The sequence below is a fragment of the Phaenicophaeus curvirostris genome, chromosome 4 (genome assembly GCF_032191515.1).
Source record: "Phaenicophaeus curvirostris isolate KB17595 chromosome 4, BPBGC_Pcur_1.0, whole genome shotgun sequence".
Classification (NCBI taxonomy): Eukaryota; Metazoa; Chordata; class Aves; order Cuculiformes; family Cuculidae; genus Phaenicophaeus; species Phaenicophaeus curvirostris.
Window position 1 is genome coordinate 52,139,163 of NC_091395.1, and position 24,045 is coordinate 52,163,207.

The following is a 24,045-nucleotide window of genomic DNA, read 5'->3' on the forward strand; positions in this document are numbered from 1 at the left end:
ATAAGGGTTTCACCAGGACGTTTATAAATACCTACATATGAAAGAAGCTCTAAACTGCAATCTAGACTATGGGATTGAAATAAATAGAACAGTATTTGTTCATTTTGTTCTGCTTTCTGTGAAAATTTCTGTCTTCTGCTTATTGTTGTTAGCTCTTGTTAAATGCTGGCCATGATATTGACAGGTTGTGGGGTTTTTTTTCTTTCATGTGCATCTGTTCAAAGATCAAATTTAGAGTGTTATAAATAGAACAAAGCTCATCCCTGTTGAAGCAAGAGGATATTTTAAGTGTTCTCCAATATGTAATTTAACAGACTGGAGTTTTCATCAAGTATTTTAAAAAGTAAGTAACCTAAACTCCAATTTCTTTTGGGAAATAAGTTTATCTTTCTGCTGCGCAGATTGTAGCATACCCAGATAAGTAATTATTTCCTTCCTTCTAGTGACAGCAAAGAACATTAAAGACTTATTGTAACTGAACTGTTGGGGTAGAAGTACCAATTAAAGTTTTTTGAAATGTATTCTGTGTAAAAACTGAATTGAACAAATGTATAACTGATGCGCAATTCCAAATAAGACCACAGTAAATAGCTTAGTATGCTTAATTTCCATTAATTCATGTTTACAATGTAGAGCTTATTTATCTTCTAAATTTGGAAATCCTGCCTGATTAGTCAGCAGTAAAGAAAATAATATTATATTAGTGTAATTTATACTTTGAATGCTCTAGGTTAATGAAGGAATTAGATCCCTACAGATTACTCTGATTATGGGCTATAATGGAGAAACTTTAATATGCAGCATTTCAAGGTCCATGTTGAAATATTAATATTTAACTTTACCTTACAGAGAGATTTGCAAAGATCTTTCCTGTAAGCAGTGTGTGCTTGATAAATATGGAGATATCTCTGAGTGTAACCATGAGGTGAAAAGTGTATTTTGCCAATGGCATTTGGAAAGCTGGAAAAGAGGGAAAAAGTGAATAAAATGGCAAATGTAAGGAGAGATTAATATCTTACATCAAAATCTCAGTAAATTGGATATGGTTATGGTTATCAGTCAGGTTGTATAACTTCTCTGTGTGTTTTAAGAGTTTAACTACATAATGCTAGCCAAGTCATGAAACACATGCGCATAACTATGCATTTACAGGAACATCTTGCTCAGACCTTTGCCTAAGAACTTTAGATGGGGGTAGAGAGGCCTGTGGGGGATCTCATCAATGAATATAACTACTTGATAAGTGTGAGCAAAGATGACAAAGCCAGATTTTTCAAAGCCTAATTGGACACAGCCCTAGACAGCCTGCTGGTGTTGACCCTGCTTTGGAGGAGGGGTTGGACCAGGCAGTCCCAGGGATGCCTTCCAGCCTCAGCTTGTTGGTGTCTGCGGTCTCCCTGGCTCTGCGGTCTCACTGCTCAAAGCAGCTGTAATGTCTTTGCTGCCTGTGGATTAGCATAAAGGTGGCACTGAGGCAAAGGCATGGAATTACTTGTCTTGGTAGACAAGGTAAATTTGAGCTATTCTGTGGATTTGTAGTCAGCCATGCTAGTAACGTAAGAAGTACCTGGACCAAATATAAGAATTAATAAAATAATCTTTTTAATTTGAAACACTCTATAATGCCATAAGGTATCATATTTTACAGAACCATTGTGTTTCCTGCTTAATTTCTTATGTCGTTTCTTATATATGGCCCAGGCAGCAAGTCCTGCCTGCACACAGGATATATGAAATGGGCTTAGTGTGGGAAAAATTCAGATTATTACAAAATGAGGAATGACTCCATCCTATGTTAGTCACAATTTAGAAGGGAAAACAGACAAATTATTCTTTTCTAATTTAATCAACCAGTCCATACCTTCAGAGCAGAACCATGGGTCAGCAAGAATGAAAGATGTGTGTCTTCATTCCTGCTGTATTTTCTTTACTATCCAGTCATTTTTCCAGTATGCTGTTCATATGCTTCAAAATCATGTATCTAACCAGAGAAAGTGTTAATCTGGTACTCCTAATATACTATCTGCAGTGTTCTTAAACAGAAATCACAATTTCTGTGAATATATTTGAGTTTTTCCAATATTTTATGATGGTCTTACATAATATTGCGAAGCACAAATAGCTGAAAATAGTAATTGGTTTTGAAGCCAAAAATTCTTTGTAAAAGCATTAGTTTCTAAGCACTCAGAGATAGCCACAATTTTTTTTTAAGTAAGAAAACAACAGTTTACTTGATAAATATTGTTTTTCAAAATTAGTTATTTTTAGTAACACTAACAAGACAGGAAGTCTTGTCTACTGCTTGTAAATTGATGGCAATGTAAGATTAATTTCTCATGTTATAACAAATGAAAGTAAAGAGTCATTTTTTTGTCACTTCCAAATTATCATGCATTTCTGCGGAAAGATTCTTTTGAGTTTGTGGCTTTAGGTTTATTGCTTTCATTTCAGTTGAGGATAGTTCAAAACATAGATATTGGCTTGTTGCAAAGGCTATTTTATCAATACTGACAATCTTTTTTTTTTTCCAACCAGAATGTCAAATTTCGAGCAGTTTCACTTTGATTTTTACCAGTCCAATTATACTATAGATGACCAGGAAGAAGGTTACAACAGTTATGGGTCTAATGAAAACCTCTGTGGAAGTAGAAAGTAAGTGTGCTTCAAAAAAAAAAACTAACCCCAAAAAACTCTCACATCAAAAAAAGTAGAAGAAAAGTGATAAATGTCAAAGCTCAGATGAAATTAATGACAAAAACCAGCTTGCAACTGCCAAAAAAAAAAAAAAGGATTGCATAATCAATACAGTGGAAGTTTTAGGGGAGAAATACAAGCCGTAGCAGCAGAAAGAGAGGAAGAATCTTATTATTTCATTCTTTATATATATATTTTTAAACCTATTAGAAACTGGCCCCTGGAAGAGGAACACTGAGGGAAAGAAATTCTAAGTGTTTCCTCTTAGGGAGATGGCTTCATGACTGTGTCATAGGAGGCTAAGTGTCGCTGCAGGTTCTCTGTTCAGCAGCTGATGGATCTGTCTGGCCTCAAGTCTTGCAGAGGGGCATGAATGAGAGGAAACCAGCTCAAGCCAACAGTGTTCCTTGCACCTATGCTTTCAGGCCGCCTAGCAAAAAGACCCCTGTGTCCTAAAGGTCACTCCTGCTTATGGTTCCAGTGTTCCATGGTCTCCCATCAGCCCTCTGGAAAATCTCAGGAAATAAAGAATGGGCTTAGTTTAAGCACTGAAATGCAAATCAAAGGATGAAAGATTGGTCCTAGCTATCCCTAGGAGTTTCTGGACTGTTTTCTGTTATATCCTTACTATTTCTCAGGCTCCCAAACTGAAAATAGGTGAAAATTTAAATCATGATGTGAACCATATCCTGGGCTGCATCAAAAGAAGCGTGGCCAGCAGGTTGAGGGAGATGATTCTACTCCTCTATTCCTCTCTTGTGAGACCTCAGCTGGAGTTTTGTGTCCAGTTCCTCAACATAAGAAGGATATGGAGCTGTTGGAGTGGGTCCAGAGGAGGGCTACAAAGATGATCAGAGGGCTGGAGCACCTTCCATATGAGGACAGGCTGAGAGAGTTGGGCTTCTTCAGCCTAGAGGAGAGAAGGCTCCAAGAAGACCTTATAACAACCTTCCAGTACCTGAAGGGCCTACAAGAGCATTGTGGCAGGACTGTTTACAAAGGCTTGAAGTGATAGGACTAGGGGCAATGGGTATAAACTGGAGAAGGGCAGATTTAGATTAGGCACAAGAAAGTATTTTTTCACCATGAGAATGGTGAGACACTGGTACAGGTTCCCAAGGGAAGTTGTGGCTGCCCCATCCCTGGAGGTGTTCAAGGCCAGGTTGGATGGGGCCTTGAGCAGCCTGGTCAAGTGGGATATCCCTGCCTATGGCAGGGGGCTTGGAACTGGAGGAACTAGATGATCTTTAAGGTCCCTTCCAACCCAAACTATTCTATGGTTCTATGATTCTGTTTTTTGATGATTCTATGACTCTGTGATTCTATTATGAGCTGCTCTAAGCTGTTGTGAAGTTGCTCATTGCAGTTACTTGTTTTGCTGTGATTTGCTTCTTGTCCCAGGAGTCAAACAGGAGAGCAACCTCCCACCGGTGCTTTTGTCCCATCTGAAATGCTTCCGTCCTCTCAGAGTTACATGGGTCAGATTTTGCAGCCAACGTACAACCCCAACACTCTCTCTCATCTTAGTTACACTGACGAATTTGACGAGGAACCTCCTTTGCTAGAAGGTAAAAATAAACCCACAGATGATGTGCATGGTTCCTGGGGGTGCCTATACTTCTCTTCTCCAGATAGTAGCAGTCACTAGAGAAACCACACCCAAACCTGGCTGCCCAAGCTTCAGCCAACAGCCCTTGGCCCCTAAACCTACATTTTCTTGAATTCACCATGAGTTCCTTCAGCCTTATGGCATGTATAGCATATGCTTTACTACCACTAGATGACAGCGTAACAATAAGTTTTGCATTCACATTTCCAAATATATTTTTGCTCTGTGTTTATCCTGCAAACATATTGGAGCATCTATAATTAATATATACAGATAATAATCCTTTTTGCATATCTCATAATAAATTTAATAGTTTGAAGGCACTAAATATCTTGTTTCATTGAGAAAGAAGTGAGGAAGCTGCTTTCTGCTTCAGTTATTTGATAATTTCACTACAAGAACATCATTCTTTATAATGATTGAACTATCCTAACACTAGTGGCTGGTTTGGTAGTTTACAAAACACTTGTGCTACATTAAAACATCAAATAATTTGTGATTATTTCAGTATAATGTAAAAAGAGCATATTCAGCCTGCTTTTGCATTCTGGAAGGCAAATGGATTTTTCAGTACTTAAAAGATACTCCTATAGCCTTAAAAACAGCAAGATCACTCTATTTAATGTAGGTAACTCCTAGATTGTCACCATTCAGACCTCCAAGCATTTAACTCCAAAGGCAGCCTGCGCTGTGAAAATGATGCTGAAATACAACTGTTTCTGATCCTAAGGGCTTCAGAGATGTTCATATCTGTGTACCAAATAAATCTGACTAAAGACACAGATTTTAATACACAACAATTTTATATGTTATGGCTTGGTTCAATGTGATGGATCAGTGGAATAAGGTAAACACTTGGCTCTCCAAACAGAGCTTACACATTGTCTGCCATAGTAATTCTGGCATCCAGTTCTGAACCTAACTTTTCCCTTGCTACTGCATCTCAGGAAAGATGATTAGTCTTGCAAGATGAAGTGTTTCTGTAGGAGTTACAAGAGAAATCTGTGTCCCAGTAAAGTCAGTGGAAGAATCCCCATTGACTTTAATGGGAAGAATTTTATTCTGTTTCTAGAGGCCCTCAATAATTACTTTTTAGATGCAAAAAAAAAGCTTAGAAAGCACTGCATAAAGTATTATTAACTTGCCTTGAAGGATATAATGTCATTTTAAAGTGCCTCTGGCAGTTCAGGCTTAAGACACATCTCCTGTCAGATTTGCCGCAATTAAAGCATATATCTCTGTCCTCGGTGTTCTAGAGTATCTTGAATTCTGAAGTTACTGTTAATTAGCATATTTTTCAACATCTAAGTTAGTGTGGCATTATATATGTTTTAAATATTGGAAAACCAAATATTAACTCAAAAATGCTGAAGGCATTTTATGGTTCACTGCCTAGAATTTGATTTAGTAAAATAATATTCCAATTTAGAATTGGAGCTGACTCTCAAACATACTGGATATATAGGAGGGACAGCATATTCCTGCTACAAAATAGTTTGGGGTTTTGTGGTATCTAATGGGTTTCTGTAGAAGTATTTTCTTGTGAGAGATTAAAAATCCTGGAATTTCTCATTGCAGAACTTGGGATCAACTTTGAGCATATATGGCAAAAAACATTAACAGTTCTAAATCCAATGAAGCCTGCAGATGGCAGCATCATGAATGAGACAGACCTCACTGGACCTATGGTTTTCTGTTTGGCCCTTGGAGCAACATTACTGCTGGTAGGATGTGGTAGAAATTTGAAGGGATTTCTTTTTAACAAGTTAATGTCCAGGTGATAATGCACATAAAGTTGGAGAAGATACACTGCTGGTATAAAATGAGTAATTTGCTGCCATTTGTTCTGAGATTAAAAAGTCTCTGTGCTTTGAAAGTATACACGTAAAGTTTAAATGTAATGTAGATTTAATACAATGATGTATAATTTACAGTGGAAATTCAAGACCACACCATTTTTTGGGTGGGATAATATGAATAAAGGACAGATCTGTACACAGTGTACACCCTGGGGAAGCTCTAAGCACCCGATGCGTAGCAGTGTGTGCTGGGTAAGGACCCAACAAGGGGGCTTGAAAGGAGGGCATAAAAAAGCATAGTAGACCAGCTCAGTTTTTCTAACATTTTTGCTACTGCTTTAAAATTATCATATCTCAAAATTATTTTGGGGAGTGCAGAGATAACTAAAAATTATCTTTATCTAACTAAAATAATTCAAATAATTCTTTTCCAACCTGCCTCAGATTTGCAATACTGTCCTATAAGTTTTTCTAGTGCTTTCTGAGTCTATATAACTTTTCTACATAATCTGCTAAACCAGCCTGTGTTTAACCTCTTTCATCTTCATGAATATAGCTTTCCTACAGGAGGAAATTTGAACAGGGTTGCACACTACTCCAAATTCATCTATTTATCACTGACATGGACTCTCCAGTGCTGCTGAAGTACAGCTCTGATTGTCGGCAGCAATTTATCAGACAGGGATAAGGTGGGACGATTCTGGGAAGGGCTTTACTGCTCTTGCAACAGAGGTAAGAGAAATGGGACTCTAATTCCCCATTTCCTCTGTGATAAATTGTGCTGAATCAGAAGACTCTTGCAAGTTCTTACTCAATTTGTACTGTCAGCGCAGTACCTGGAATGTGAAAACTGCAATACAAATGGAAAGTATTATTGTTATTTATGTCCCTATAAAAATAAAAATCTTTTAAAAGGGTGGAAAAAGCAGGAGGAAAGGGAATAAAAGGAAAAGAAGATGGGACAGTAGAGAAGACAGGTTTTTTTCCACCTAAAGAAATAAAGGTCTGAGTGGAATAAAAAGAAAACATGTTGAGCTGATTATAATCAAGAAAATGGAAGAAAAGCTAAAAGAAAGAAAGGATGAATGTTTTTGTGCCACAACTTCACAGCAATAAGTCTATGGGATTTCCATGGGCCATATTATAAATTCAGGCTGTTCATTTTGTCTCAGATGCATTTGAATACTAAAGTGGTTCTTCAGTTATGTAAGCTGTGATATCCTTCTGTACTTGAAAAATTCTCTTCTGATAGCACCCGGAACATAATTTGTTTGAGAGCTTGTTTCCAAAAATAATTTATAATTTTTATTTAGTTTCAGGTTTTTAACTATGGAAAAATATGCAAAGATATTCTTCAAATGGTAGCAGTGCTTTCAGAGCAGAGAGACAAAGAGGAAAGGTTTGTTATCCTGGCAGCAGGGCTTGATCTTCCTCATACTGGCTTAAAGCAGGGCAGCTCCGTTGGAGATAGAGAAACAGTGCAAAAGAAACCCAAGTCTCAGTTGCTTTGCATTTTACATAGTCATTTGTATGAAATCAGACTTCCACTTAAACTAAGGATAGTAGAACTCACTCTAGGCAGATGCAAATAAATGCAAAAAGTCTTCCTTTCTTCTAACCTTGTTCCTTCCGCAGGGCAAATTTAGCTCTTTCAATTCATCAAAGCCTACCAGAATAATCAAGCGCAATTCTGATTTTGCTTACATCACTGTGAATTGGGACTATTCCTGCATGTGTGAGTCAATATATTTACGTGTATTAAGAAAGACTAGAATTGGAACCAACATGTTCATCTGCTTATTTTTTCACCCTTGCTCACTCACACCATAAATCAGACATTTCACTAAGTAGAAATTTCAGTTAGCTGCCAGTACTAGTGCTCCCTTCATCTCTGTCTCAGTAATTTCTTAATCTTAAATTAAGCTGATAAATAATGGGGGAGGGGGTAACTAAATTCACTGCAAGAAACAGTCTAAAATCTTAGCTTGTAGTTGTTGCTTCTGTTTGAGGCAGAGATTTTCATAGTTAGACTGTAGTAAATGATGCCCCAAACTTTTGTAGATTTTAAACTTACTACAAATCTTTAATGACTGAAACTGTAATTGATAATAATCTGAGGTAGCATTGCTCTCCCATAATATTTCTAGCTATGATTATTTTTAAATGATGAAGAAAATTTTCCTGATTATTTTATACCAGTATTATGCAAAGGCCAGCAAAGCACTCCATATTGAAAGAGAAGGATTTTTTTTACACTGTTAGTTCAGGACCAGATTATTCCTTTATGATGGAGCACAGTAGCAGGTTGAAGGCAAACACCTGCGACAGTGCAAGGATATAGGGAAACTGGCTGTACCTGACCTAACCTTGAGGACTCGAAGCAGAGGAGAGCTCAGCAGTGAGTCAGGTCAGTCTGCAAACAGGGTAATATTGCTTATGTAGAGGCAGGTTATTATCAACTGAGGTTGCACTTCACATAAGCATGCACTGCGGTGTCATGTTTTAAGTTAAGAGATGAGTGGGAAGAGAGGGAGAGTTTACCAATCTGTTTAACCCTTTCTCTGCCAATCTTGCCAGTACAAAAATAAACAGCTCAGCTTGCCAGAGTATGGTAAACACTGAGCAGTTATGCAAGGTCAATTAATACTGTCCATCTTGTGTAAATAAGTAAAGTGGGAGGTCTTTTCAACCCTCCTTAACCATCATGGAAGAGATACTTGTAAATACTGCAAACCATGAAAAAAGTTTCAATAATGTTTCCACGTTATCCATCACAAGATAATAAGCTACAAAATGTTTAGGTAACTGATTGTGGCCCCTTCATTTGACATTATTCTGTGGTCCTCAGTTAAGGGTTGAGTTTTCTCCTTCATAAACACATGTTATCATCAGGATAAAAAAGTTCCAAGTCAAACAAACAAAACAATATTCATCCCAATCACTCTTTACTTTTGATGTACAGATGTAAAAATGACATTATTGCATAGCAAACATTCAGTATTTCATTTGTTGGAAGCTTGAAGGGAGAGAAGAAATAGTTAACAGACTTTTGTAAGTGTTCATTTTTGGGAGTGAACAATGCCCTTGTACCTGGAGGTGATCCTTCAAAATGATAGCAAGAAACTGGTGGTGCTGTGCCCACTGTTGCCTTTTGTACTAGCTTTATGTATAAATTAGAAAACATTAGGCTCCAGGCTGGTACCTTTCACAAGCACTAATTCACACAAAGGAAAAAAAACCTGAAAGAAAAAAAACACCTGGGATTTTTTTCTTTTGTTTGAAGAAAAAAGAGCATATACTGACACTTACTATTCAGGTTTATGTTGAAATGAACGTGTGCTCTTGATCTAAATACAGAGATACATCTTTCTCAAGGTAGTCAAAGGGAAGATTGGAAGAAACAGCACTCTGAAAATCAGCATACTTTCAGCAAAGTTTTAGTAGTTTTTTACAGGCCTTCTTAAAGCTGGAGGTTTGTAATAAAATATGAAGCATATCAAGTAATTCAGGTCATCATTTTACTGAGGACACTTTTCCGGAGACCCTTATACACCTATTGGAAAGATGTTTCCTGATACTAAAATGTGCTTTGCATAATTTCTTCTCAGTTTGTTATCAGTTGGACCTTCCCAAGTCTCTCTAACCAATTCCTATCCATTCATAGCTCAGTCACAGTAAGACTGAGAGACAGCTTTGTAACTTTAAATTAGGAACAAGCTCATTCTCATAATTGTAACTTGGAAATTTTTGATGCAAAAATCACTCCAAGGTGTCAGTTGTGGTTTACAATTGAACCAATGTAGGTGAAGTAGAGAGAGAGAATGTCAAAAAGAAAAAGTAACAAACCTAGTGCTTGCCTTCTGTCTTCTCTCACTACTTTGTGATCATTTCCTCATGTGTGATGCTTCATGCTTACTTATATTTATTCCAGGCAGGAAAAGTTCATTTCGGCTATGTGTATGGCATGAGTGCCATTGGGTGCCTTGCTATGCATGCCCTACTGAACCTGATGAGTGTCCCAGGAGTCTCGCATGGCTGTGTTGCAAGTGTCTTGGGCTATTGCCTGCTGCCCATGGTGATCCTGTCCTCTTCTGCAGTTGTCTTCTCACTACAGTAAGTACTAGTCTATGGCAACAGAAGTCTTATGTAGGGCAGTAAGTTGGAAGGTTAGTGTTATGCAAAACATCTTGCAAATTATCATATAGTGCATTTTTGGCTTCTGAAATTGTGAAGAAAACCACCATTTTGTTTGTGTGTGTAGGTGAAAAGGGACAAAACTGAACTGTGTTTAAGAGGGCTGATGTTCATTTTAATGTAAGTCCTTACATTCCTCGTTTCCCACGTGGACTGAGAGTGGCTTAGATTTTTGAAGCAGCCCCAAATATGCTTTTTGTTTTGCAGAGCCAGCTGTGGCCAAACTCAGGTATCAACTTTAACAGCAACTCTGAGACTCTGGTTTTATATAGCCAGCTCTCCTGTTCCTTATTTGTTCACAATACCCGACTCCTATCTTTGTATTTCCTTTCCTTCTGTAGACCAAGTTCTGTGTGACAGAATAAAATAAACAGTCAACCCTTAATGATCTGAAGTGTTAGAACAAGTATTTAAGATGTAGTAGAGTTGTATACTCTCAGATATAGTTATGGTGTAATTGCAAACCTGAAAACAACTTTGAAAACCTTGAAAAAACAAATGTTCAGTAACATGGATAGGAAATTTGTATGCAAGCCTGTCTTTCCTCCTCATTCTGTAACCCCTTTGAGATACAGACTGTGTTTACTTCCCCATTCACATACAGCAAAGTACAAGGAAGCTCCAGGTTTTGCCTGAAGGCCTCAAACCGTACTTTTATCCATTATTAACACAATAATGGTTTTCCTCCTTAGTCTTTGTTGTTCACTCACATTTTTAACTTTCCAATCAGTAAAGTACAGGATTTGGCAGCTGATGAATACAAAAGTTCCCCTGTTTGTTTTCTTTGGAAAAGCAGCAATTTTAAATATATATTTATTTTTTTAAAGGAAATGATAAAGTGTGATCAAGATTTTAGCACAGTCCTTGTTGCATGCTTATGTGGAGCTATTATGGTTTAGCCTGCTCATATTCCACATTTTGAAGTGTTTCTGAGCTGTCCTTGGTGAGATGACACTGAAGAAGCCATTCGTTGTCTGTTCTCCTACGCTTCCCGTATTTTCTTGATTAACCTGTTTAATAATCCACCCTAATAAAAGGTGCATATCGGGCAGACTCCAAACCAGCTGTTGCAACTGCACAGGGTGCTGTTGTCTGTACAAGAAATGCCGAAACACACACTACACGTTTGTAAAATGCTATGAATTTACACAGAGCACATATTTTGAAAATCTGTAAGTACTGTACTGTGATAGCCTTTTCAAAATTAAATCATTCTTTCTGAAATTAATTGATAAGTGCTTATTTACAGGATTCTACAGTCCTTTCTTATTCACTGTATAAAACTGCTTGAGCACAAGTACCAAGGTTAACTACTACAAATTTGTCATTAAAATTAAGTGGCAACTTTAAAATCCAACATACATTTCATTATTTTTCATTCGAAACTTACTTAAAATGGCAAAGGAAAGACAGCAGTACATTCATCTTTTTTTTCCTAATACTTGTAAAAATGTTATTTCTTTACAATTCAAATTGTAAAGAACTGTCTTCAATGTTTGTTTTCACAGAAAATATATTTAGGATAATGCATAAATATATTGCAACGATACAATTTTTAATTTTCATGATTAGCTATTTCAGTATAACTGAATAAAGCAAAATATGGAATATGTTGGGTGCTGAATATTACCAAAGAGAAAAACATCTCTCTTATGCAAACTTGCATGGACCCAGATTGTCTCAAAGCTTTGTTTATGCCCAGATATGCAGATATCATGTCTGAGCCCTAGTCACCTTTTGGGGGAAACATCAGCAGGCTTTTTTCCTTGAAAAAACAACAATTCTTTTCTATCAAATCTCTAAAAAAGTGGTCAAGCCATTTCCTTGACTAAACAGTGAAGGAAATGAGTGTAAGAGTAGAGAAATAAATTCTTAGTCTCAGCTAACGCAAAGGACCTACTTGGTGACTTCATCTCCAGGTTGTGAGAAAGAGGCGTGAATGGGGTCCCCCCAACTCTATCCCATGCCAGAACACTTCCAGTACTCTTGGTCACTGTGAACATGTCATCTGTCTTTTGGTCCTCTCCCATGCTTGAGGATTTGGCTCTGATAGACATGCCAGACACAAGCTCTCTGTTAAAGCCAAACCATTCCTTTTGGCAATAACGTGGTTAGATCAAGGACTGAATTTTAAAGTGCACAGAAGTCTCTCTTGCCTCCAGTATGATTTTATGTCACCTTTCTATCCTGCTTGCTGGCAGTCCTGGAACAAACCATGAGAGGCTGTCAGACTTCAGTGCAAGGCAGAGCAACCACAGCTCTAAATTCTACCACCTTGTAATAGACCCCTAAGGAGTCATTATACTAGCTGAAAATTGTCATTGCACACTATGTTCCTGTTAGGGCCTTTCCCTCTGCAAGCATGGGTACCTTGATCTAAGAGCCATCTATACCAGCTGTGAATCTATGGGATGCTGTTTAAGTGAGCATCCTGGAGAAGAGGAGACTGAGGGCAGACCTCACAAGGGAAGGAGGAAGAGCGGGTGCTGATGTTTTCTTTCTAATGATCAATAATAGGACCTGAGGGAATGACAGGAATGTATGCCAGGGCAGGTTTAGGTGGAATTTTAGGGCAAATGTTCTTCACTCAGAGGGTGGTAGAGCACTGGACCAGGCTCCCCAGGAAAGTAGTCATGGCGCCAAGCCTAGCAATATTCAAAAAACATTTGGACAATACACTCAGAATACACTTGGGGTTGTCCTATGCAGGGATAGGAAGTGGACTTGATGATCCTTGTGGGTCCCTTTCACATTCTGTGACTATGTGATTTTAGCAGCTCCACTTGGGGCTGAGGCCTCAAGCTTGGTTCACTGAGCCCAGTGTAATTTCCCTGAAAGCCACTGTATAGGTTTAAAGGAACATCACATAGTCTTTAACATTCTAGGATGTCATAACTGGCTGGGTAGGTAAGGGGAGAGTGGTTGTCTATCTCGACTTCAGCAAGGCTTTTGACATTTTCCCATAATACCCTCATAGCTAAGCTTAGGAAGTGTGGGTTAGATGAGGGCACAGTGAAGTGCATTGAGAACTGGCTGGAAGACAGAGCTCAGACAGCTGAGATCAGTAGTGCAGCGTCTAGTTGGAAGCCTGTAGCCAGCAATGTTCCCCAGGGGTTGATACTGAGTCTATTCTTTTTCAACATGTCCATCAATGACCTGGATGAGAGGAGAGAGTGTGTCCTCAGCACATTTGCTGATGACACAAAACTGGGAGGAGTGACTGATACACCGGAAGGCTGTGCTTCCATTCAGTGGACAGACTGGAAAGTTGGGCAGGGAGGAACGTAATGAAGTTCAACAAAGGCAACTGTAGGGTTCTGCATTTTGGGAAAAATAACTCCTTGCACCAAAACAGGTTAGGGGTTGACCATCTGGAAGGCAACTCTGCAGAGAATCACCTGGGATTCTTGGTGGTCAATAGTTAAACCTGAGCCCTTGTGGTCAAGAATGCCAATGGTATCCTGGGTGCATCAAGAAGAATACAGCAAGCAGGTCAAAGGAGGTTATCCTCCCCTTCTACTCTGCCCTAGTAAGGCTGCATCTGGAGTACTGTGTCCAGTTCTGGGATCCTCAATCCAAGAAAGACAAGGAACTACTGGAGACAGTCCAGTGGAGGTCCACAAAAATGATTACAGGACTGGAGCATCTCTTTTATGAGGAGAGGCTAAGTGACCTTTGTCTGTTTAGCCTGGAGAATAGAAGACTGAGAGGAGACCTTATCAATGTTTATAACTATCTCAGGGGCAAGTGTCAAGAGAATAGGCTGAGACTATTTTCAGTGGTTCCCAGCAACTGGCACAAGCTTGGAGAGAGGAAGTTCCACCTTAACATGATGAGAACCTTCTTTACTGTGAGGGTGACAGAGCACCGGAACAGCCTGCCCAGGGAGTTTGTGGAACCTCCGTTCTCTAGAGGTATTCAAAACCCAACTGGACATGTACCTGTGCAACTTGCTGTGGGTGAACCTCCTTTAGAAGGGGTGTTGAACCCCATTAAACCCTACCAACCCCTACCATTCTGCAATTCTGTTATATTTTTAATTAGTTGAAATCGCAGTGAGGTGCTGAGTCACCTTAAAATCAGTTCACTTCTTGCTCCCTCAAAGTCCCAAGAGGTGAGAACACCAAGTACCTTATTGGCCTGGAAACTGGATTGCCAAGAAATGAACTATTTTATCTGATATGATTGCATTAAATAAATTCAGTTGATTAAATAAGGAAAGCTTTACTCATCATGGTTTAATTGCAGTAACATCAGTGGAGATTATTTCTGTTAAACAGACCTAAGTAAGTATATTCTCATGTCTGCTTCTGTTTTGCTGATACTTTGGAAGAGTGGGGCACCAGAAAGTCCTTTAGCAAGTGGCAAAAGTTCATTCATTCTCCATGTCCTTGAGACTGGCAGAGCAAACGTGTGCAACGCAGCTGATCTCATTATGTACTTCAGCGGTGTATTATGTGCATGATCTCATGCATTTTACAGAAGCAAGCTGCAAATGCAGAGTGCAAATAAAGCATGTGTGAAACAATGTTTATTGCCAAGAGTTTGTTCTACAGGATTTAACAGTAAGCTCTCTGTAATCTGCAAGAGTGTTTCCTGGGCTTTTGACCGTAGTCCCATAATCATCAGTTCTCCAGGCCACCCTGTGCCTAAGAGGTGGCAGAATGTAAGTCAGGAGGGCTCAGCTGTCACTGAGGGGCAGTGTGGAAAGACTTTCAGTGTGCAGGGAAGGATGCTAGCATGAGCAAAACATTTTTCCTCAGTGGTTCTTTTCCCATCCTTTACTTTCTACTCAGTGTGCACACATTTTTAAAAGACTAGTTGAGCTTTCTTCTGTGAGGCAGACCTTTCTGCATGGTCAGCTTTCTTCGAAAGTTTCACTGCCTTTCCTTAGTGTCCAAGTCACATTTAAATATTCTGCTTTCTGTTACGAAAATGACCCCTATAGGTCATCAGGCTGCCTGATGGAAGAATACATCTGCAGTTGTCACTTTCTGTGAGGTTATTTTGGCTGAAGTAAAAACAAACTTGGAAATGTGCTTGTCCTTTTAGCGATAGTTCTGATGAAACTGTTGCTTTTATCCATGTTGAAGAGATTACCTTTTTTTCCCTGATGCTATTTTAATTTATTTCTCAGGCTTAACTTCCATTACGCCAGTCAGTCCTTAGTTCTTTCAGTGATTGTTACCTTATCAGTCATCGCAAGCTGTTACACATGTACTCAAGTTTGGTAAGATTTGATGCTTTTTCTTTTTTTTTTTTTTTCCTAGAGGGACCCTGGGAACTTTGTTAGCTCTCTTTATTATTGGATGGTGCAGTTGGTCAGCCTCCAAAATTTTTACCTCTGCATTAGCTATGGAAGGACAGCAGCTTCTTATTGCATACCCGTGTGCTTTACTTTATGGACTCTTTGCACTTCTAACAGTTTTCTGAGGTGTATCTTCTGGTAGCCTTATTACATTCTGTTTATGGTTGTTGAAGGGACAAAAGGTTATTTACTTTTTTAGATTGCCTGGAGTTGTGTTAAGTTCCATTAACAAAATTATATTATATCACTTACCTTTTATTTGCCTAAATAGCTGATAATGAATTAAAAAATCAAACTAACAGGTAGATGACTACAATAATGTTGTTTTGAAAGTCTTACAACTTAAAGAAAAACATTTGTATTGAGAAGGTAGCAAAAGTGAAAAAATATGAAGTTATAAATATAATTTAAAAACATTATTTTCTGTTTAATATATAATTTACATACTTGAGAGTAACTGGAAAGCAATAATGTCAATGTTTAATAAATTTGTAAATCAAGTGAAAATAAAAACTTCTATCAAAAAAAAAGAGCTTGCCATCTTATATAATGACTAGTTAATATCAATATTTTATGTGTGTTGATTCAGAAGAGTTAATGACCCTGCTTTATGATGTTGAAGAATTGTCCAATAACAGGTTGCTACAACAAAGGCGGGAAACTAGGAATGTCATATTGGTTTTGTTTTGTTTGGTCTTTTTCAAAGAGGTGTTGCTGTCTGAAACACTGTTGTACTGTTCATAATGCACTGTAATGTTAGATTTTAAAATTGCCATTAAACCACTGCTTGCTGTCACTGCAGAGAAGCACTACACAAAGCAAGGGCAACTCCTAGAAATGTCTCCCAAAAGATGGAACAGTATTTGAGCAAGCAAAAATACAGATCTTCACAGTTTTTTCTGCCTCCCAGAAAATCTATTTGCTGCTTTTAGTGTTACAGGAACCTAACATTTTTATAATAGCAATGAAGCACAGAATGCACAAGATGATGTTTCAAAAGATAATATTAGAAGTATCAAGCCATCAAGAGGAAATGAAGATGCGTGTGCAGTCATAACAAGAGCAAAATCTAGTAGGCAGTGATAGAGAAGATGAATGTAGCTACAGAAAGGTCTAGGAAAAATAAATAGATGACATAAAGTGAAAAGTGAAGGAAATAAATGGCAGCAGATTATTTTATCAGTGGTTTAGGGCATCTTCATCTTGATGAATATTTTTATGATCTTGATTATCATCCAATTTATTCATTATTTTGAAATTATAGGTGAAATGTCCCTAGACAGAGGGCCAATGATTCTGTGAGAAAGGATCCTGATACTGCAAGTACATAGGCAGAAGCATAGCATGGCAGAGCTGCTCAGGAATATGTAAAATGAATTGTCTTCCTAATCCTTTTCAGGTCAGAGGTAAATTAGATTATCAGCCTTTGGTAAAAATTTTTCCCATTGCTGGGATATTTGTTTTTAAGAACTCTTCTGCAAACCATTCTAGAATTCATTTTACAGACTAGCATTTATGAAAAGTAAACAAAAGGTAATGTGTACCTAGCCAATTCCTTTAAAAATCAAAACTCCTTTATGGAAAAATACTTGATATGTTTATCCATTTCTTTATTGCAAGACTAGGAACACAGGCATAGAGAGGCAAATTTGAAAGCATGACCCTGGAACGAACTGTGGCTATAACTAGGTGGGATCTAGTTGCATATAAGTGGTTATTGTGTGAATTTGGAAGATCAGCATTTGCAAGCATGACAAATTTGGCCCTTCTGTATCATGGATTACATATGCCACTAATAAGGAACAGATAAACATGTCAAGTGACTCCAGGGTGTGGTTATAAATTGAGGCAATTTGATTTACAACACACTAAGGGCATTCTCATGTCTGAACAGAGAAAAGTTCATATGATTGCACTTCTGAAGTTCAGAAAAGATTGTTTTGAAACATTTTGGTCCAATTTTGTCCTGCACTTCCTGTTATCATTCATACTGCCTAAAATAAGTATAAAATTGCTCTATTCTCCAGCACTTCATACTCATTTTCATCCTGATCTGCATGATATGAATGGCAGGGAAACTAGTGAATCAAGCCATCAATTTGTCTTTTGATGTCATAGACATGTCAAGGGAGCATCTTGAAATTTTGCCACATTTACAAAGCAAATGCTAGTCTAATTATAGTTTTATGTTTATCCTCTCAGAATTTATAACATTTTTCTTTTCTTCAATGAGATGCATCTTCATGGTTTTGAATGCCAACTTTTTAATTTCAGTAACTTCCCTTGCTTTACTCTTTAGCCATGCTGATTTCCTTTTTCCAGTTCCCAAGGGAATTCCAGCAAGCAGTATGCACTGGTGCTTTGCTCCCAGTATGGTGTTCTTTATCAGTCTTTATGCTGCCTGTGAAGACTTAAATCTTTCAGCCACCCTTCTTCAACTTTTAAACAAGATTCCTCAATTTTACATAGCTTTCCTCTGAAGGTCAGCATGGCCATGGTGGTGCTTTTGGCTTCGCTATTCTTGTGTGCTTCCTGAATCTAAAAATATTATGGTCGCTATTATAAGCAGTTCCCGCCTCAAAACTAAATGTTATTTTGGTCTAAAATCAATGCAAAACATGTATATTGGGTAGTATACTCTTGTTCTGCCTCATTGGACCATCCTTCCTAACTGGCTTTCCTGTATTGTCTCTTATCTGCACCATCTTATTTCACTCTCTCACATCATTCCATGAAAGTTTAAATACAAGCCTGGCAAGCTGTTACTTTCAGCTTGCCAAACAGAGGATTATAAAATAGTAATGGGTCACAGACTGATTTTTAATTCATGCTTCCTACTCCAAAGAGTTAAAAAACTAACAAGACTTAAACATAAGCTTCAAAGCATAGGGGGAAATAAGAAATAATGAGTTTGAAGGGTGAAATTTTCTGAATCGTTTTTTATTTCTTGATTTTCATAGCATGCACATGACAGTTCAGTTCTGAATGTACATTCACACACAAAAATAGGCACTTATTTATTTCCTCTCTGTTATTTCAAATGGTAATACCAGCATTGGACACACCATATAGGAGACGCATAGGAGAGGTGTAGCAGATAAAGTGCTTACCTGTCTTCCACTGCACTTTTATGTGCCAGAGGTGCTCAAGGTCATCCTCAGAAATGAGCTTGCAGCATTCTGTGTAGTCTAAACATTTTGCTGTTCTATTTCAACAAAACACAGGCAAGTGTTCTGAGAGAGAGGAAACTATGGCATGGGTCAAAAGTATGCAATGATCATAAAATGGTTATCTGAACAGCAGTGGCTGACAGCATGTCAGGTTGTATCCAGAGACCTGCTTTCCTTGGCAAGACAAGTGCTACATTTGTAGTACCAAGGTTCCAGTATTTATGAAAAATCTTCTTGTAACACATCATCTCTAAAAGGTTATAATACAGACTTTGAATAGTTTAACTGTCAGTAAACTGAACTGAGGATTGAAAATTGCTGACACATTGCATTGGACACATGCCGTGCATCCTAGCGAAATAGCTCCATTAGCAAAGGGTAATATTTTTCCATTTTTTATTGTGGATGCCACAGGAAGCTTATATAGAAAAGCAGTGAAGCTGATTTCATGACTGCATTTTTTATGTCATTTGACAATGAGACATGAGAGCTCTGTCTTATCTTAGACCTCTCTTACCATCATGTTTACTTCAGCTCGTTGCTAAACAGCCACCTTCATGTGTTGGCTTTTTCTATCCACTGAATGATCTTAAGTGAATTTTGCAGTACTGCTGAATTACTGACCTTTATTCATATCAATAATGGGTATAACTGTAGCAAGAATTCAATAAATTGTGTCTATTTTAAATTTTCTTTTCCTCTCTTATTGCCAGAATCATATTTAGTGGTATGTTGGTTTATATCTTGTAGTAAAAAAATATGCATATATATAATATAAATATACGTATGTCAAAAAAATATATTTAAATATGATGGGTTGCAGGACACTGGGGCTACAACAACTTCTGGGCAGTACATCACTACTTTTTGAGAGCATAACATTAACAATCTGATGACTCAGCCTAGGAGATGATATATATCCTTTCAAATAAATCAGCAATTGCAGCATCTGATAAGCCTTATGGAGAATCACTGCACGTAATGGCAAAGCTCACAATAGCAAGATGCATTTGGTGGTTAACATATTTTCTGACAGACAACAAACGGCTACTGGATCAGCAAGCAGTGGATTACTGTAGCATAGTGGTTGCAAATAATTAATGCCAACCTGCCTAGATTATTCTAATATGAAATTGATCTCTAGCTGTGTTGGCATTACTTATGGACATGGTCCTTTTCATAATCTGCCCTCTATCAAAATTGCCCTTCACTGATTCCATGTTCATTTAGCCTCTTGCATGTTTCTCCTAAATAAACTGCAATGGTGCTGTTAGAAGTTCTGATTTTGTAGCTGTAGGCCAAGACTTGCCTGCTTAAACAATTTCATGTCCTCAGTGTTCTTGATGGTGCATTCTTAGAGGAGGTCAAAGTGCATGAGGGCTGTGCTTTAGTTGTGTTTGCCAAGGGATTTTGAAAGAATAACATCTGCGACAATGACAATATGTTTGCTGTGATTACTAGCCCCATTTATTAGACTTATGGACTCATCATTAGTTTAAAAATGCCAAGTGACCTTGGTGCTGCATCACTGAACTAGATGAACAATGCAATACACAGTGCTCTGCATATAGTTGCATAGTTAAGACCTTTGTCAACATATACCATCTGCTATGGTAGCATTTTAGTTATAACTGCAAAAAAAGGAACCATTACTCTTATATTGTCATTATATTAACTGCAGTGGTAATTAATGAAAAGAGGTCACAGAAACATCGAAGACACATAATTGTAAAAATAATGGACCACATGGGGAGCCACCACTTCACAGAGAACAAGGAGCAGATTTTCAAAGGCACAAAGGTGAGTCCTATCAAAAGTTACTGAGATCTGAACTCAAGTGTGTACTTTGCTGATTTTCTGACAGCTTCTTGACAAGCACTTCTGAGCAATCAAAGTGCAACAAGCCACCAAGATACCACAGGCAGTCTCCCAGTGGACTAATGATCCATATATAAATCTGTGTTGAGGCAATTGTAGTAATCAAGCATAAGAAACTATATCAATGCATGGGTGGAAAATGTGTTTCCTGGCTACAACATTGTTCCTTTGTTTTATTTAATTTACTTAACTCTCATCTCTGGATACTGAGTGGCTGCATCTTGTATAGCTCAAGCACTAGCTGCTTCTAATGTTCACTCTGAATATATGTTATGGAGTTTCGGCTCTGGCTCTGCTCTTCAGCTTAGTAGACTGTTGGTTGCTCTCAGTTCTGATCCTTAGCCACTCTCCTGATTATGCTTCTTAACCAAAATTTCTTCTTGTTCCTAATTTTTGGTTTCCTGGTTTCTGGTTCCAAGCTTATGGTTTTAGTCATGAATTTAGCCATTAAACGTTCTGCATCCTCCTTTTATTTCTTTTGATACTCCACCAACCTTCTAGAAAATAAAACACACAGAGGAAGGAGTGCTAGTGAACACTGTGAAAATATTTCTGTAATAAAATCCTATCAGCACTTTAGTCCTTTCTTGTCTACAGCTGACTGAACTAACTGTGCAGTTAGGGTTATGCCATCTAAAGAGCAGCATTGAGAGAGAAACGTCTAATATGTTTTATGAGTAAAACTAGTATTTTTAACACAAATACCTTGTTTAAACCCCAAATACTATCAGGATCACAGGAGTGATACAATTGCATATCTCAATGAAAAGGCTCCAGAAAAGAACACCCTAACATTTAAAGGCACGTAAGTGATGCACTCGATTTTATCTCTCCATTGTAGAGCAATATGATAGTCATGCATTACTGTTCAATTGCTCTTCTGAATTGCTAACCAAATGGAGGAAGTACACTGTTGATGCACTGCAGAATGTGAAATAGTTTAGGCAGTTATTCCTTGTGAAAAGTAGTAATGGCACTTGGCTCTTCAGGAGTAGGCGTGATAATGTGATCCACTTTAAAGTGCACTTGTGCATTTTGCTTGGTGAGTCAATTTGCTGGAGGAAGATGATATTAAATGACACTAATAACCACAAAAAGGATGAGTGCAGCATAAATTTGCTTATATTTCAGGGGACGTACACATGGTGCATAGAGATCTGCAGAGTGTTGCAGAGTAGTGGCACTGCAATATATCTCACCTGCATAATGAGTACTGCTGAATAACTCTTGGCACTGTGTATGAAACCCTTTGACTGAGATATGAGCATGCCTAATGATTCCTGCCTTGTAAAAAGGACCACTTCTCAAAAGAGAAATTCACCCTGGAGACACATGAATTTCTGAGGGCAGGCATTGAGGTGATACATTTAATGGAGCACTTTGCAGTTTGCTTCTCCACCACTGCTGCCTATATTCTTGTATTCTCTCTTTCCAGCACACCAGTCTGATTATTGCTTGGATCCTGCAAAGGAAGAGGCTCAGATCAGTTGCTAAGGCCAGTTGCCAAGAATAACCCAAAGTGCAGAAAGAATCTTCACATAAGTGTCCACCAGAGTCGTAACCTGTGTTTGGTGAATAATGTAGAGAGCTTTTAGCTAAGACAGATCACACCTATGTTGCTGACATCTCTCTCCCTGTTGCTCTTGGCCAGAAGATATATGTATGCACAGCAGTTCAGCTCCTGTGCTGTGGCTATGGCTTACCAAACAGCTATGATCCGCTGTGACCACAGCCCTTACAAGTCCTTCATCTGACTCCACTAATTGAAATATTACATGTGTACATAATCAAAGAAGTATGAAAGATAGTTTCCTATTTCAGGCTAATTAAAACTGAACTTTCTAACTGTTATAGCAGCTGAATAATCATAGATTCATAAAACATCAGTGTAGGAAAAAATGTTGAGAGGCCATTTAATCCATCCTCTGCCTCAAAGAAGGACTGACGTAATTTATCAAACCATGATATGACAAGTCACTTTCCCTTAAAGCTTTATTCTTTCTCTCAGTAGATCCTTCAAATGACCATGCGGAAGATCTGTCTTTCTTTTAATGGTAGATGGCATATACAGGACAGTGTACAGCTTTTCTCTCTGTGTGTGTATATATGTATGTACTGGCAGGGATGTTAAATCTACACTAACAATAGACTGTTGGTTATTTGGTTTTGAGTCATTAAGTTACAACAGAGATTATGATGCACATTAAACTGCTAGAGGACACCTACAGAGTCTAGCTTCAGATTTCATGTACATATTGCTGATTGCTGGAAACGGGAAAGGCCATACCAGGGAAAGAGTCACTCTATACGTGCCTGATTTCTCACATTTTTTCCTTAAAAATTAATTTCTTGCCCCTGTCAGAAAATGGACAGGGCTTCAGTCTGACCAAAGACCATAATTCTTATGTTCATCATTTTTAATCTCAGCCTCATGATTATAATGTAGCACCTAATTGATAATCAAGAATGATACCTAGGCAAAGTACAAGCAGAGAATAGTGCTTCTTTTCCTGATCAGTTCATGGTAGTAAAATACGACTGCTGTAGCAGTACACAATTGATGGCAACATTGCATTAAAACATTCCTAAGTTTTCCCTTTCTATAGCCTGACTGCTGCACCACAGAAAGCATTTTACTTTGTAATGACTGCAGTATGGTACTAATGAGCTTGTTAGGATTTGTGTATTTTACTGCACAGTTTGCATACTTCGTATACTCATGATACTTCAATGTTTTCTAGCTGTGCCAGTGGTATTTGCATTCTGATTGCTTAACGAAACAATGCTGCGCGTTTAAGGAAGGTTGTAATGAAAATACAACGCATAGCAACAATAATAATAACCTGCGTGCCAACAAATCCCAATGCATGCAATGTCATGCATTTAGATGTGAATGAACTGGACAATGTGAAATTATAGCCATTAGTTTATGTGTAAATTCTGTATACGTGTGTTTATCAACATTTTTTAAACAGCTCAAGGAGTTAAAGGAAGTCCTGTCTGTAAGAAAAAAGGGATTGTGGTTAACACACTGAATTGAAACCTGGTCCATGTGGGTTCAAATCAGGCATGTTGCTGGATTTCCTGTAGGACAGTGGCCAGTTGTCTGAGCCTTGAATCCCAAAGACATTTAATGATGTATCTCTTCAATTTCTTTACAAGATAGGCACCCCTCGTGATCTGGCCCCATGACTCCTCAGCAACAATAACAATACTTTCACATTTCACTGATGTGCTATGAAGAGAACTTTGTTCCTTAATGATTACCAGGCACTCAAGAAACAGGCCCTAAAGCAAAATCAAGTAAGTCCCACTTCCTAGACTAGCAAGTTTTCTTTTCACTAGGACACAAGCCTCCCATATGGATGGCCCCCAACTTCTACACCCAGTGGA

General features: G+C 38.1%; 1 protein-coding gene across 4 annotated transcripts; it reads left to right on the forward strand.

The window, feature by feature from the left end:
• Nucleotides 1-205: 205 nt before the first annotated feature.
• YIPF7 (Yip1 domain family member 7) lies at nucleotides 206-22,258 on the forward strand. Of its 4 annotated transcripts, none has more exons than XM_069856093.1 (6): nucleotides 206-343; nucleotides 2,536-2,652; nucleotides 4,096-4,262; nucleotides 5,882-6,027; nucleotides 10,034-10,215; nucleotides 22,088-22,258. In XM_069856093.1, exons 2-6 carry the CDS (start codon nucleotides 2,537-2,539, stop codon nucleotides 22,098-22,100), a joined length of 624 nt encoding a protein of 207 aa, XP_069712194.1. In that variant the 5' UTR covers nucleotides 206-343; nucleotide 2,536; the 3' UTR covers nucleotides 22,101-22,258. The 4 variants fall into 4 exon arrangements, with proteins under 4 accessions (XP_069712194.1, XP_069712193.1, XP_069712190.1 ...); XM_069856092.1 differs by lacking the exon at nucleotides 22,088-22,258 and adding an exon at nucleotides 15,434-15,541; XM_069856089.1 differs by lacking the exon at nucleotides 22,088-22,258 and adding an exon at nucleotides 15,567-16,121 and having other exon boundaries at nucleotides 207-343.
• Nucleotides 22,259-24,045: the final 1,787 nt, after the last annotated feature.

Coding starts and splice junctions, on each gene's coding strand:
- YIPF7 (XM_069856089.1), top strand. CDS start 2,537: ATGTCAAATTTCGAGCAGTTTCACTTTGATTTTTACCAGTCCAATTAT. Junction 2,653..4,095: donor AACCTCTGTGGAAGTAGAAA/GTAAGTGTGCTT, acceptor TTCTTGTCCCAG/GAGTCAAACAGGAGAGCAAC. Junction 6,028..10,033: donor TTGGAGCAACATTACTGCTG/GTAGGATGTGGT, acceptor TATTTATTCCAG/GCAGGAAAAGTTCATTTCGG.